At 41.4% G+C, this 15229-nt stretch overlaps 1 protein-coding gene across 1 annotated transcript in view; it reads right to left on the reverse strand.

Annotated features, from left to right (window-relative positions):
• The window catches only part of TOX (thymocyte selection associated high mobility group box), a 295082-nt gene that overhangs the window by 3440 nt on the left and 276413 nt on the right, over positions 1-15229 (reverse strand). Inside the window, exon 7 of the mRNA XM_061171715.1 lies at positions 3772-4137. Coding sequence (XP_061027698.1) covers positions 3772-4137 — 366 coding nt within the window. The remainder of the gene's footprint in view (positions 1-3771; positions 4138-15229) is intronic.

Below are 15229 nucleotides of genomic sequence, written 5' to 3' on the forward strand. Positions count from 1 at the left end.
TGTCTGGAGAGGTATTTTCAACAGGCATCAATGTTTTTGTCTTCACAACTGATTTATTCATCAATCTCAATGTGATTTTTTTAAACCTTTAAATTATACCCACATCCTAAAGCAGCTGTTTATTACACAAGGAAATTGAAAATCTGTCTGTGTGATATCATACAAAGATTTTTTTCTTAAGGTTATAAAGGAAGTTGACAGATATTAATGATTTTTTTTCTCTTAACCTCATTCGACAATATAGTGAACAAAAAAGGGAAGAAAACTGGACCAAAAAAACCCCAGGTCTATGGGCTTACTGTATAAAATATTATTCCAGGAAAAAAACAAAAACAAAAACCTATTACTCCTGCTGGACTATACAATCATTTTTGTAGGATACATTCATTTTCAAAAGGATAATAAAATAACTAAAGTAATACTGAAATATGAAACTTTACTTTAAAAATACAGTAGCCGTTAACTTTCTTTCTCCTTCTCTCTTTTTCTTTGTTTGGTGTTTGAAAATGGGAACATGGCCCCCGTGCCCAGGAAGCAAGCATTGTCAGGATAAAGATGATGAACCGGACAGGTCGAATCCCATTCATTAGCTCTGCAACCACAGGCTGAAGACCCACTTGGATGACATGAACACTGGCCCCACAGACCGCTGTGACTGTAAGAAGCTGAGTGGCATGGAGCGGCGATGGACTCTCTGATCCGGACTCTAGGACTGTCACCTCGTTGGGGCTTCCAGCCCCCTTACCCTGCAGGATCCTCCTCCAGTGACCTACCCATGAATCTGACCTCACTGCCCATCACTCTCCCTTCCCCACCATGCTCCCCACTGGCCTCCTTTCCACCTCTGCACAAGCCACACCCCTCCCAGTTAGGCCCTCCAGCCAGGAGCCCCTTCTCCTTGCTCCTGTTCTCTGCTGGTACCTACCCTTCCCACCTTCTGATTCTTGAAGGCTGCTTCCTCTTCTCATCCACCTGCTCTTGAGAGGGGCCTTCTTCATCCATCCCGGCAAAAGACCTGCCGTTCCTCCACACACCCTGCAGTTTGCCCCCCTGTTTCATTTTTTCCATGGGATCCTAGTAATTTATCTGTTTATCTTATTACTACCTGCCACCCGCCCCCACGCCCCTCCCCACCCCAACTCTGATGTGAGCTCCATGCGTGCACAACTCACTCAATTTCTAGAGCCTAGACAGTGCCTGGCACATGTTAAGGGGTTCAATTAATCTTTTTTGAATAAATGAAAAGATTTAAAACTTCCAAGGATTTGAGATTCTACAAACTAGCCTGTAATTTCTTCCAATATTTAAACTTTTACTACTAATTTTTTATTCACTCATTTGTTCATTTGTCCCTTCAACAATTATTTTATTGACTATCTACAATGACCAAGGCATCGTTAAAAGTGAGTTTAGTCACTGTGGTCTCTGCAGCTGTATTGCCTCTCCATTTTGGGTTCATGCCATTTTGTCTTCTATTATTAATGTAAATTGAAATCAGGTCCTACCGTCTCAAGAACACTTTCTGAGATACACTAATAGAACTAATAGAACTGACTTAAAGATGGATGAGTAACTTGTCCAATGTAATCTGTTCTATTTTTTCCTATTCAGTTAAGATTCTATACGGAAAGACACATCTCTTGAGTTTCCACGTGTGGCCTTATGCAATTCTGAAATGTTGGTCACAGCCAGCTCATCTAAGGTATGAGTATAAATGGAAAATGAACTGCCTCTGAGTGGATAAATTAGTAGAAAGGTGTTCTCTCTGCACAGAGCTCTGGCCCTCAACTTGGGGAGGGGACCGTGACTTCTGTATTCTTTTCTCTGAGGAGAAACACCCCTCACTACAGCACCGTGAGCAAAACACGGGCCCTCAGCCAGGCAGCGCACTAGGCAGGATGCAACCCACATGACTGAAGGCCGAGCCCCTCAAGGTATTAGCTCTTCACTCAAGCACTGTTGGTTCGTTAAAATGCAAGGACACCCAAAGAGTGTCCCTTTTATTGAGAGTAACGTCTGATGGAAAGAATGGCAATTGAACCCTTTGAATATCACTTGCTGGTCACAAACCCCACTGTAGACAAGGTAAGATGGTGGAGGTTGGCTTCTCCCCAGTGGGTCGACAGCCAGTCTGTTGACAGGTAAGTTAGTTATCTGAGCTTTATCAATATCCTTGGCTTAGGGACCAAAGAAGACTTCAGTAAAGAGATGAGTCCTTTGCTCTCCACAACCATTTAATCTCAGAACTAACTAGGATGTAAAGACCCTCCCAATTCTTAGAAGAAACTGTTAAGAATTTACAAGAATGATTAAGAGTGAGAGGAAGCAGGCCAAGCGTTTAAGAATCCAGGCTCTGGGCTTCCCTGGTGGTGCAGTGGTTGGGAATCCGCCTGCCAATGCAGGGGACACGGGTTCCAGCCCTGGTCCGGGAAGATCCCACATGCTGCGGAGCAACTAAGCCCGTGCGCCACAGCTACTGAAGCCCGCGCACCGCAATGAAGAGTAGCCCTCGCTCGCCGCAACTAGAGAAAACCCGCGCACAGCAACGAAGACCCAACACAGTCAAAAATAAATTAAAAAAAAAAAAAAGAATCCAGGCTCTGACTGCTGAACAGAGTTGGGTTTGAATTCCAGCTCTGACCTTATGGGCACGTTACTCAACTCTGCTGAGCTTGAGTCGCCTCACCTGTGAAATGAAGGCAACGTCAGGACCTGCGCTGTAAATTTTCTGAAATTAAAGATGAGGTAAGGTAACGTATTAAGGTTTGCCATTGTCACCTCTTGGGAATCCTGTCTATGATGACAACACTAAAAATGAATTTACTACATTTGACCGCTCTTTCTGCCTCCTCTCCACCCCACTGTGGCAAAGTCTAGGCTCGAATTCCACAGAGGGCTAGATACCGCTCCCACAGGAAGACTATGCTTGCATATTTAATTACAGCTCTGGGACAACAGAGTCATTGGATTATAAAAGTGAGAGATTAATTTGATATGTTTTATAGGCTTTACCTTGATCTGCTTTTTTAAAACAAGTTTTTAAAATGCTTTACGTTCAGTTTACATCATTTGCTCCTTATTCTCAAATTTTAAAATAACACCAAATTCCAAAAGGAAAACTTGATTTCAAAGAAAAGTTAAGATAAGATTGCGCACAAATGGTTTCTATAATTGGGGTGTGGGCAGGGAGGCTTCCAAACCTCCTGTGTTTTCTGATCTATGTAGAAGCCAGGTATCCATTTTTAAATAAAACTCTGGTTAACATTTTCATTTCTTAGGACTCTTAAGGGTGTACCAAACTTGATATTTCTGACTAGAAATAGTGGGCCTGATTTCATCCTGCAGCATTTATTGGACTCAACGGGCATATCATCAAGACTTTCTCATTTCCAAACAATATATGCATATATTTTAAAGGTAGACTTCTCAACCCCAAAGAGATCTTTAGCAGTAGTGGCATCTGAAAACAACAAATGTACTTTACTCAAGAGGCAGAAAACAGGAAGGGTGATTAGAAACATGAAGCAAAATGGGTATCATGGGAAAGAAGTCAGGGATTATGAAAAGCAGAAGCTACGGTGATTGTATGAGGCTGCCCAATTCACCCCCTGTAAATTAATTCTCGGGAAGCAGATATTTGTTGAAGATCTTCCATTCTCTCTCCACTTAAACAGAAGAACGGACAAGCCCCCCCCCCCGCCCCCGCTGGATGAACAGACCCTCCAGCACCTCTGAGGCGGAGTCCAGTGTGCGGCGCGGCATGGCACGTACCTGCTGCATGGTGGGGGAGTGTAAGGCGGGCTGGACCTGCATGGGGAGCTGGGTCCCAAGGGGCTGCTGCATGTTGAGATGCTGGTGAAGAGGTGGGCTGATCTGCAGGGGAGGAGGGGGGGACACGGCCATGTTTGCTATAGAGACAGTCACTGGCATTTGGTTATTGGCCTTGGGGGCTATGCTCCTGGGGAGACTGGGATGCATGGTGGTTAGGTGAGGGTTCATTCCTGGTTGTTGGTGATAGTGAGAACTCAGGTACAGAGCTGAGTGGGCCTGGCTGGGCCCAGCGAACACTGACGGCGGCTTTGAATTGATCAGCTGCGGAGGCTGAGATGTCTTCACGTCAGCAGGTTCGCTGTAGCTCTGTGGAGGAACAAACAAGAGCAGAGTTAAGAGACGGACACACGGGTGTTGTTTTTTCTTAGGAAGATGCTCTGCGAGTTCACTCGTGAATGTTCACGTGAATCAACACCTGTTACTACTCTTGACTCTCAAAAACTCCTCCTTCATCATTTGCCACGTGACTTTATGCAAGTCTGAGCTCATTTCACCTCTTTTATAAAATCTAAAACAACGTATGATGACATTTTTTTTTTCTTTGCTTAAATGCTAAGCTCTAATTTGGTGACTTTTCTCATCATCCAAAGAGAGATAAAAAGATGAGGGGTGGGGTGGATGCCATCAGTGCCCTAAGAGGAATTACCAGCCAGTGTGGCTCACTTGGAAAGGAAGTCACTTCTGGAGTTCTTCTGTTGATTGTATGTTTAGTTTTTTATTTTTCCTTTTTATATGCTCAAAGAGCCTTGGCATAGATATTTGCACAAAGAAACAAAGTTGGTTGATGGAACTGGATAAGGAAGAAAAGAATTCAAAAATACCTTTCTGAAGTCATATAAAAGCACATTAATATATCTTCAAAGTAACCATAGAACACATTTTGATTTTTTAAAGAGTTGGTGATGAATTATCCTCAATAATGAACTGGATAAAAATAATCTCTCTTAGAAATTTTAGACTCCATCATAAATTAATATAATTTTGCCCTAACTTTTTTCACACCTTCACACGGTCATTTCCTAATAATCTTTTAATTGACTTAAAAACTAGACATTTCAGTGGAAGCTGAAAAGCGTCAAGAATGAACCCCAAAGCATTTCTTCTTGGGCATGAACCTGCCTACTTTTGGTGAGAGGAAGAGGCTGATAAACAAATGGTGAAAGGTGAAACCAGCTGGAGAAAGAAAATGCTGAAATGTCCTTCTGGAGAAAAAAGTCACTTGGTCAAAACAAGGTCTTGAGGATGCATCTGTGCCCTTGTTCTGTGACCTTGATGTCACGCTTCTTCCGCTGATAAGTCAGCATGAGCTTCTTGTTACCCAGAACTGTAGGGCCTTCCTGGGCTCCCCTTGCTGGGTCTCCGCACAGCACCGTGGACAGACGGGCATGTTCACGAGTCTGGCTCATCACGCACAGCGACATGAAACTCCGCTTGTGAACTTCATTGCACAAGGCAGCCAGCAACGCAACTCATTTCCTCCCAACAGTGTAGGAAAACGGAGTGAGAGCCACAGTAAGAACGGTGCTGCATGTGTGCTGAGTGGAGGCGGCCAGGCTGGGGTGAGCACTGGTGGCCTCACATACTCTCCTTATAGGAAGGACACAACTGCCATCTCTAAAAACATGTCAGCCATGGAGGTGTGGGGTCCTATGAGACTCTGATTTTACTCCAGGCAGAGTAGATAGTAAGGTGAACCCTAAAGAATTCAAGCTCCTCCAAAGAATCCTCTCATTATAATATTTTTCTCTGTGTTAGTAGTGATGCAGATTTTCTGAAATAGGAATAGATATTCAGACTCCCTGCTTTCCGCATTAACATGAAAAAGGTCAATAACTGTTCACAAAAATTTTCAAGGGGAGGCTTTAGACCAAAGAAGCTTTATGAAATGTAGTACCTAAAAGGTGCTTTCAATTAAAAAAAAAAAAACTTAAGTCATTTTCTTTTTTTGGTTCCATTTAAAAATTCTTATTGTTGATGTGCAGAGCAGTGAACAATTCAAGGAAAAGGTCAAATGCGTTAACTCAGGCTGTGTAAACAGTGACTAGCTTTACATCAGAATAACAGGTACTGCAGTGATATGCCTCAAAAGTCATTCCATATATGCCAAGAAGATTATGTGCTTATTGTGTGTCTGCGCGTTTAAGTCACGAGGCAAAGTGTTTTCATTGTGTTTGCATTCGCTCTTCTTTGACCTAGCACAGAAGGGCTAATTTCATATTTAGTTACATACTGCATCAACTTCATACAGGAAAGGAACAGTTACACAATGACCAGATAGCTACAAAAATTAATACATGTTAGTGTGTCTTCTTTTTGGCCTTATAGTTGCTTTAATTTAAACAGAAGAAAAATCACTCACAGTTCCCATACTATCAAAACTATAAAATCTATGTAGTTGTAAAATGTTTTCACTTTGTATTTCTGTAGCCAATAATCACATCATTATCTAGTGATATGGTACACACAGAGCAGTAGATAGGTAGCCTGAGCTTGTATGTACACATATGTGTGTATGTGAACACAACATGACAGGTTCAGATATGATCATACGATCGTCCCAGGAATTCCAACAAGGTAATTAAAAATATATTTAAATTAAACAAACCTAAAGGGATATACTTATGCTACACTTAGAAATCATGGACTGTAGTGGGTACAGATGCTTAGCAAGCAGTTGGGCTGGCTGCATGGGCCAGAAGCCAGTCCTGGCGAGCAGCTCTAGGGACGATAACCGCTTTGCCCCCAACCCAGTTTGCCCCCCACCCAGTTTGCCCCCCACCCAGTTTGCCCCCGACACAGTTTCCAAGTTGCATTAGAGGGGGTTTGTGGAAACATAAATGTCCTTAGAAAACAAGTTTCCATGACAAAATATGTGTGGGAAGAGCACTGGGCCACATCAGGTTAAGGGGGTGCCTATCCTGCAGGACTTGTCAGAGTCTTGAGTGTGTTAATGTACACTGTGAATCTCCAAGGGACCATCACAGAAGTCTTTCCTCAGTGGGCCATTTCACTGAAGTAGTCTTCAATGGAAAACACTGGTTCAGAAGAAGAATTAATAAATTACACATGCATATTTAAAATGACAAATAGAACATACCTTTCAATTTAAATAGTCATATTTCTTGCCTCAAATAAACTAACTTGTATTGCCCCCAAATGCATATATAAATTACATCCATCCAGGTGTAAAACCAAAATTATCCTTTGTTTCATGTTTCCTGGAATACTATCCGCATAGAGAATTTCATATTCTAGGCCAAGGACAGTGACACCACTTCCTGAAGGAATTAGGAAGTCGGTAACTTCTCAGCTATCGCCTGGAAGAGCTAAGGCGTAGACACATTAAGGCAAATTCAAAATAAACCATGAACCAAATTCTCCTGAATTCCACTTTCTAAATAATAACATGTGGTCTGACGTATAGTTAGATGATAGATAGATGTAGAGATAGAGATATAGACAGATAGATACAGAAACAGACAGCAACCTACTTGAGGTACTTTACTGCCAACCTTGAGAAGACTCTTTCCTCATGGTAACTAAACACAAAACATTTTGTCTATCCAGCCATTAGTTTGTCATTTGTCTTCTCAATTCTAAAGCATGTAGAGATCAGTACTGTTAAACCTATTTTGAAATAGTAGTAGTTTTTAATCACTAGAAGGACTATAATGAAGTCAAATTAAACAGATTTCCAAAACCAAGGATTTAGACAACACTTGAAACAATTTTTAACACAGAGAGAGAAAGAATTTTTGGGAAGTTACATGTTTTCTCTATATTTTCTAAGTCGTTGACTATGACAAGGTAAATAATAACACATCTAGCTACGTGCCTAAACATGGCAGGCACTCCACTGGAGTTTCTCTTCCTGCATTCTCTCTTCACCATGATGTCCTGCACCAACAGGAAAGGTTTTTTTTTTTTTTTTTTCTGGCTGCGCGGCTTGCAGGATCTTAGTTCCCCCACCAGGGATTGAACCTGGACCCCGGCAGTGAGAGCACTGAATCCTAACCACTGGACCACCAGGGAATTCCCAGGAAAGGATTTTTTAAAGGTCGGGACTGGAATCTTCTGTGTCCCATGCATCTGACACAGTGCCAAGTATAGAGAAGACAAACATGTTTGTTGAGTGACTGAATGACTGTTCTTGAACAATACCACAAGCAGTCGCTGTTGCCCTAGCTGATATTCCTGACAAGACATTCCGTTCCTCTTCCTAAGGGGTAAGGAAAGATCTGAAATCTTAGAAAACCCACAGAATATCAGATTGATCTTCATTCTCTGCTCTCATCATGAACCACACCCTTCCAGAAGAAATGAGAAATTATAACCCTTAGCTTTGCCCTTTGGTTAGGTACCATGTGCTTTGTTCCCCACTGGATCTTGGGTGGATGGCAGGAAGCAGGGAGGCTTACCGCGTTTCATCCATATTTTGAGAATTTGTACCTTTATGTAGAGATTCATTCATTTAGAAAGGCAAAAAAACCTGCTTCTAGCTTCACTTCTGATGAATTCTTAATCAGACTAATACAACAGACCACCTATTAATTACAGAGATATTTTATTGTTTTGGAAGATAGGCAGAACAAGTTCATTTTCCATAGCAAAGTGTCATGAATTCACAGCAAAGCGTCATGATTAAATGGAAATATGAAGAAATCATAAGCTTAATATACTCTCACCATCATTTTCTTCCAATTAAACTATGAAAGCAAGGCTACTATTTTGCAAATAATTACATTGTATATGAAGATCTCTATACCTTCCATTCAGAAATTAGAATTACTTTCTCATACAGTCTAAATCATTTAAATTTGTTTCTAATCTCAAATGCATTAACCACTTTTATTTAGTGGTGTGTGTTTTGTGTCGGTCATCTGCCAAATATGACCCTATCAGTGTATACACAACTGAAAATCCACCCTCGAATGTGACATTTTCATGGGATGAATGTGTATTTGCTATTGGTTTATAAGCTCTATTTCCTGTTTTCTTTTGGGCCCCTGATTCTAAAGGATGTTCTCTATAAGCAAAATGGAATGTGTGTGTGTGGGGCGCAATGAAGACCTTTTGGGTCTTTTCAGTAGTCTTTCACAAAGGATACGACTCTATAAACATTAAGGTACTTCTTATTAATCAAGTTGTTTATTGTCCAAGATAGTTTCAATCCCATTTACTTTGTATAATGAAGATAATACTGCATAGTCTATAAATGCTCCCTTTCTGGGATGATAAGTGCTATAAAAATGAAAGATTGACAAAGCAATTGTTATTTAAAACAGCAAAGTATAAACACAAGACATAAAGCTCAGTGGAAATAACAATATAGGAGGCGCTGAACCAAATCAGATTAATAGTTCATCTAATTTGATTCTTGTTTCCAGTGCTGACCAATACTTGATGCATTGGAAATTAAACAAAATGTATGCACCTACTCAATTGTGCATTGTTACTTTTGGAAGGAAAATTCTTCTTGGTACTTGCAGGTGATTAGCTTACACCCTGAAGCATGAGATTTTATTATCTTTAAATCACGATCTGGGCTTACAGAGCTGCAAATTTTATGTTAACAGTCATAAAATGATCCATCCGATTTTCATATTCAGACTAAGTATTTGTCTCAATAGCTCTCTACGGCATGAATTCTATAAGTTACTTTCATCCTGTAAAAAGAAATCATTTCTTTTGTTTCGAATTTACTATCCTTTAATTGAACTGAGAATTGTGTTTCTTTACTATCGGTCATGGCAACAGAGAACTTACTTAATTTAGTTCAACACTGTCCTATACTGTACATTATAAAAAGCTTCCATCATCCTCTGTAAGTTTCGGCACCCCAGCTCAAGGTAGAGACAAAATCTCATATTTGATGTGTGACCTTAAAGTCATGAATCTGATTACTTATACTGAACACACCAGAACATATTCATCCAAACGTTGTCTCTTTGCAGGCTGGCACTTCTGAGCAGCTGTATGCTTATTTCAATAATGCTGCTTTTACTTGGAATATTTGGGAACTTCCGTACAGGATTTTCTTCAGCGCCTGTGGGACATCGCTTTACATATCCTCAGACAACTCTTTGTCTTTTGGCGGTGAATTTGATTTTTGGAAACAGCTAATAGTCACTTGAAGCCAAGTCTGTTGGATGTATATGGGTGATGTTTGGGGAAAAGAATGAGGTGTGAAAACAATGTGACAACGTTGATTTGCTAAGGTGGCTCATAAACTTTTGCGGAGTGCGGTTCTAAAAGAGGAGTTGCCAAAAGTCTTCTGAACTCTGGGGCAATAGTAAAGTAAGTTTGTAGCCACCCAAGGTGAGTCCTTTGAATGCAACACTCATTTTGGGAATATAAATTCTGGTCTATGCGGTAAGATAAAGCTAGTTCCAGTTGCTTTAAAGTTATACATTGCTTTCAACATAATTTAGGCTCATGTCTAGGAATTCCTGAGTCTACGGAAAAACTGTATTTCCTTAAGCTTTACTTAACAGTCCAACCCAAAATGACCTGAAATAGCATGTAAAACCACTCCAGCCCAGAAACCGTAGGCTCCACAATGGCATATATTCTTGACCCTCAGACTATTCGTAGGCTCCCTCAACTAAAGGCTCATAAAGACATTTCAATTAAGGAACCCGTGTAGGTGATTTTTTTAAATGTCTAGATCATTTTTTATCTTTATAAAAGAATATATGTATGAAGCAAATTTTTCTTATTTTAATGCCACTTTAAAATTTTCTTTATATCAAAGCAGCCTTGCAGACATTGAAAAGATGATCTAGCTATATCGCGAATCATATACAAAACTTTCCTAGTTCTTTGCACACCTATCAATAACGTTAAAAATAAAATTGATAGTAATAATAATTGCTGGTATTAAGTGCTTTCCTGTGTTCAAGATCCCAAATCATGCAGTTTATATAGAGTTTCCTATTTTATTTTAATGGAAACCTAATGATGTAGGTCCTATTATCTTCTCTGTTTAACACATTAGAAAATTGAGACTTTAAATAGCTGAATAACGTGCATAAAAGCAAGCAGTTAGGAAGTGAGAAACCTGGAATTTGAACCCAGATGGAGCTGCCCCGAGTGCCTGGGGACGTTTCTGCCCCCTGAGGACTCGTTTCGTGTGACACTGGTGGTGCGTTAGAGGTTTTTAATGTTTCCCTTGGTGCCTGTGGAAGCACAGGTGCTGAAGACGCCTTCAAGATCTTCTCCAAACCTTATTTATAAACCTTTGCTTCCCGCTTTTGAATTTCTCAATGGAAAGAAATTGTTGCCTAAATAATCCAAGAGTTTGGTAATGCTCCCTGTTCAGATTAAATTCCTCTAGGGTAACACGGTGTCTCCGTTCTTGTTCTGGATTCAGAGAAAACGGAGCACAAGGGACCACTGCCCATGCCTGACACCCACCATGGGGTGAACATGCTCACATCTGTGTTTTTCAGGCTTAGTAATGTCAAATCCACTCTTCTCTGCTACTATCTCCTGCCCTCCCTTTTCAGTTGCTTTATGACTCTTTCCTCTGCAATCTCTCCAACTTCCCTCTTTAAATCACAGAGTCTAGACCTGAAGAGGTTAGTTTCTCCAGGTCTTACCCGGGCTGTGTTTGCAGCCGCCAGTGCTCCCTTTCCTGGGTCCTTCACTGCGCGTGTGCTTCCACGGCAGAGGGGCTGTGCTGGGCGGGTCTGTCACCGAGCAGATCTAACCCTGGGTGGGTCTGTCACTGGCTCCACGTGACTAGGTAAAGCACGTGCACAGCTGAACAGCAAGGCACAGAACAGGGCTTCCTAAACATTCTGCAGGCCCCAGCGTCCTCTGAGGGTCTCGGGCCGGCCTCTGGTGGTGAGCGGTGGGTGGAAGAGAGGGGGCAGCCTTCTACCCTCATCCCCAGCCTCACTTAAACGAGAACACCGTTACTCTTGGCTGTCCAACATGTAAGAGTTGGCACAGAATTTTACTGAGGATAATAAGAGGCCGTAGTTCTAAAGATATAAAAATTGACAGTCACCCAGGGTACAGAAAAGCCTACAAGCTTTGGAACCGGAGAGCGAGGAGTCTGAGTTCTCCCTCTGCTACCACCAGCCTCTCCTTCGTCTCTTAGACTCTCCAAGTCACTTAGCCTCTCTGCCTAGAGACTGTCTAGAAAATGGGGCTAAATCTCACTTTGTAGGGTTACTGTGATGATGAGTAGAAATAGATGTAAAATGCCGAGCACAGCGTGGGACACATAGAAGCTACTCGATAGCAAGGTGCCATTTGTATTTGTGTTGTTACTGAAAAAAATTCGGTGTCCAGCTGAGAGTGTGTCTGTATTGTCATTTTCAAGTACGAAGGTTAGAATATTCTACTACGACTGAGCTTTTATATTTTGGGTTAACTTCAATTTTATTCGGGTCTGGAGTCATGTTAATTAATATGCCGGGTTAGATGGTATATAATTCATTTAAGCTAAAATGTAATTGAAAGGAGAGGAGCATTGTTAATCCTATGACTCAGTCTCTTGGGTGGAGCCAATATTCACTGGCTGCTTCTATTTTTTGTTTATGTTCTGTAAGAAACAGCTAATTTTAGAGTAGTGAGAAGCAGTTAATTTTAGAGTATAGTTTCAAACCTCTCAAGTGTCACGAAACACTCTGATCTGTTGTGCTCGTCTTTGGGCTCTCAGCACCAAGCCCTGTGCCTGATGTGGAAAAGGTGTTGTGCAGCTCTGGCTGGGATGCAGACTAGGGCCTGGAGTGGAAGCAGTGAGAAGTAGCCGACTTGACGTGGTTACACATTAGCGAGGGCAAGAGCTGTTGGCCCAGGGATACAAGGCCTTATTGGATGAAACACATTGCATAGAAAATTGGTACCAAAATACGGAGCTCTGGAGGAGTAAATCAAAATTGCCAGTGAGAACTTAGGGAAACGGACACAGAGCTTTGGCTAATACGGTATTTCACTGACAAAAGTGACCTTAGGAAACCATCAACAACACAAAAAGACAAACTGTGGAATGGGAGAAAATATTTGCAAGTGATGAAACCAACAAGGGGCTAATCTCCAAAATACACAAGCAGCTCATACAACGCAATATCAAAAACCAAACAACCCACTCAAAAAATGGGCAGAAGACCTAAACAGACATTTCTCCAAAGAAGACATACAGATGGCCAAGAGGCACATGAAAAGACACTCAACATGGCTAATTATTAGAGAAACGCAAATCAAAACTACGAGGTATCACCTCACATGGGTCAGAATGGCCATCATCAAAAAGTCTACAAATAACAAATGCTGGAGAGGGTGTGAAGAAAAGGGAACCTTCCTACACTGTTGGTGGGAAAGTAAATCGGTGCAGCCACCATGGTAAACAATAGGGAAGTTCCTTAAAAAACTAAAAATAGAGCTACCATACAATCCAGCAATCCCACTCCTGGGCATATATCCGGAAAAGATGAAAACTCTAACTAAAAAAGATACATGCACCCCAATGTTCACAGCACCACTGTTTACAAAAGCCAAGACATGGAAACAACCCAAATGCCCATCAACAGATGACTGGTTTAAGAAGATGTGGTATATATATATATATATATATATATATATAATGGAATATTACTCAGCCATAAAAAGAATGAAATACTGCCACTTGCAGCAACATGGATGGACCTAGAGATTGTCATACTAAGTGGAATCAGTTAGAGAAAGACAAATACTATATGATATCACTTGCAAGTGGAATCTAAAAATAATAAAATGAATCTAACATATACAAAACAGAAACAGACTCACAGACAGAGAAAACAAACTTTGGGGAAAGGGGAAAGAAAGCGGGGGCCGGGGGGATAAATTAGGAGTATGGGAATAACAGATACAAACTACTATACATAAAATAGATAAGCAACAAGGATTTGCTATGTAGAACAGGGAACTACATTTACTATCTTGTAATAACCTATAATAGAAAGTAATCTGACAAATATATACAACTGAATCACTTTGCTATACACCTGAAACTAACACAATATTGTAAATAAACTACTTTAAGCGAGCTCAGAAGAGAGAAGGTCGACGCTCCATCCTGACTTCTGGGACAGGGGGTTAGGGAAGCAGGTCGAGCGCCCTGTCAGGACCTGGGGACAGCAGGGCCCAGCACAAGGGCTGAGGGAGTGGGAGGTCAACACAGGGCTTGGGCACTTGTTGCCTATGTGATACTTTTCCTCTTCAGTGAAATGTTGACAATCAAGCCTACTTTGAGGGGTAAGGTATGGGGAGTGAGGGAAGTCATTCACATAAAGTTATCTTTTAAAATATAAATCCGATCACGCCATCCCCCTACTGGAACCCATTCAGTGGTGTCCCTTTGTACAGAAAATGAAACCCAGCTCCTTTCACCATCCTGCAAGGCCTTCGTGACTTGGCCGCTGCCCATCTTCCCAGCTTCATCTCAAACCACACTCCCCTGTTCGCTCAGCTCCAGCCACACTGACCACTTCTCCGTCCAAGGAGGTATTTTTGTCCCCCGAGCCTGCATTTGCTGCACTGCCTGGTCGGCTCTGTCCCAGGCTCCCTGTGTCCTGCAAGCTCCTGTCTTCCCTCGCTCTCAGCTCCAGGGTCATATCTTCAAAGAGGAGTCAGCAGACCACCCTATCAGATGCCTTCCTTGATTTCCCAGAAGGCTTCGATTCACAAAGATCTTGGTCATGCATTAACTTATGTTTTCACTAGTGGTCTCCCCGGACTGAAGAGAAAGTTCTTTAAGTGCAGAGGACGCACCTGCCAGTTCTCCACTGTGTCCTCCGGGCCTGGCCCAGCGCTCGGCACAGACCACATGCCCAGGGAAATTTACCAAACGAACACATGAGTGAGTGAACGGAGAAGACGGAGCTCGGCTGTCACACTGCGGTTGCCTGGATCTGTGACTATTATTATCATGCAGCATTTTATGATTGCACCTTCAGATCTTTAGATCTTTCAGAACAGGGAAATAATTTATAACATACTAAAAAAAGTATAACAGAAAAATATATGTGTAAATATGAATGGCTGCTATTTTCCTTGTGATAATTTTAAATGGAAAAGCAATGGATTTTTGTATCTGTTTCTGTGTGCCATCAGCGGATAGGCTGGTAAATTTTCTGCACGTGTCTGCAAGGTTATACTGCAAATAACCCATTCACATACAACATCAGAAGGCCATTTTTCTAACCTGGAGAGGGTGTTTATAACTATTCTTCATTTTGTATACATACAATAGATAGTTGTACATAAATAGACATTCAACAGCTCCAGCAAAATTCCTGCTGCCAAAGAGAAGAAAAACGTCAGAGTAAGCTATAAAGAAAGTGCTTGGTTTTTTTAAGTGTAGAAATGGCAATTCGCAGCATTTATACAAATTGCCGTATACTGA

Source organism: Eubalaena glacialis, chromosome 17 (genome assembly GCF_028564815.1).
Source record: "Eubalaena glacialis isolate mEubGla1 chromosome 17, mEubGla1.1.hap2.+ XY, whole genome shotgun sequence".
NCBI lineage: Eukaryota > Metazoa > Chordata > Mammalia > Artiodactyla > Balaenidae > Eubalaena > Eubalaena glacialis.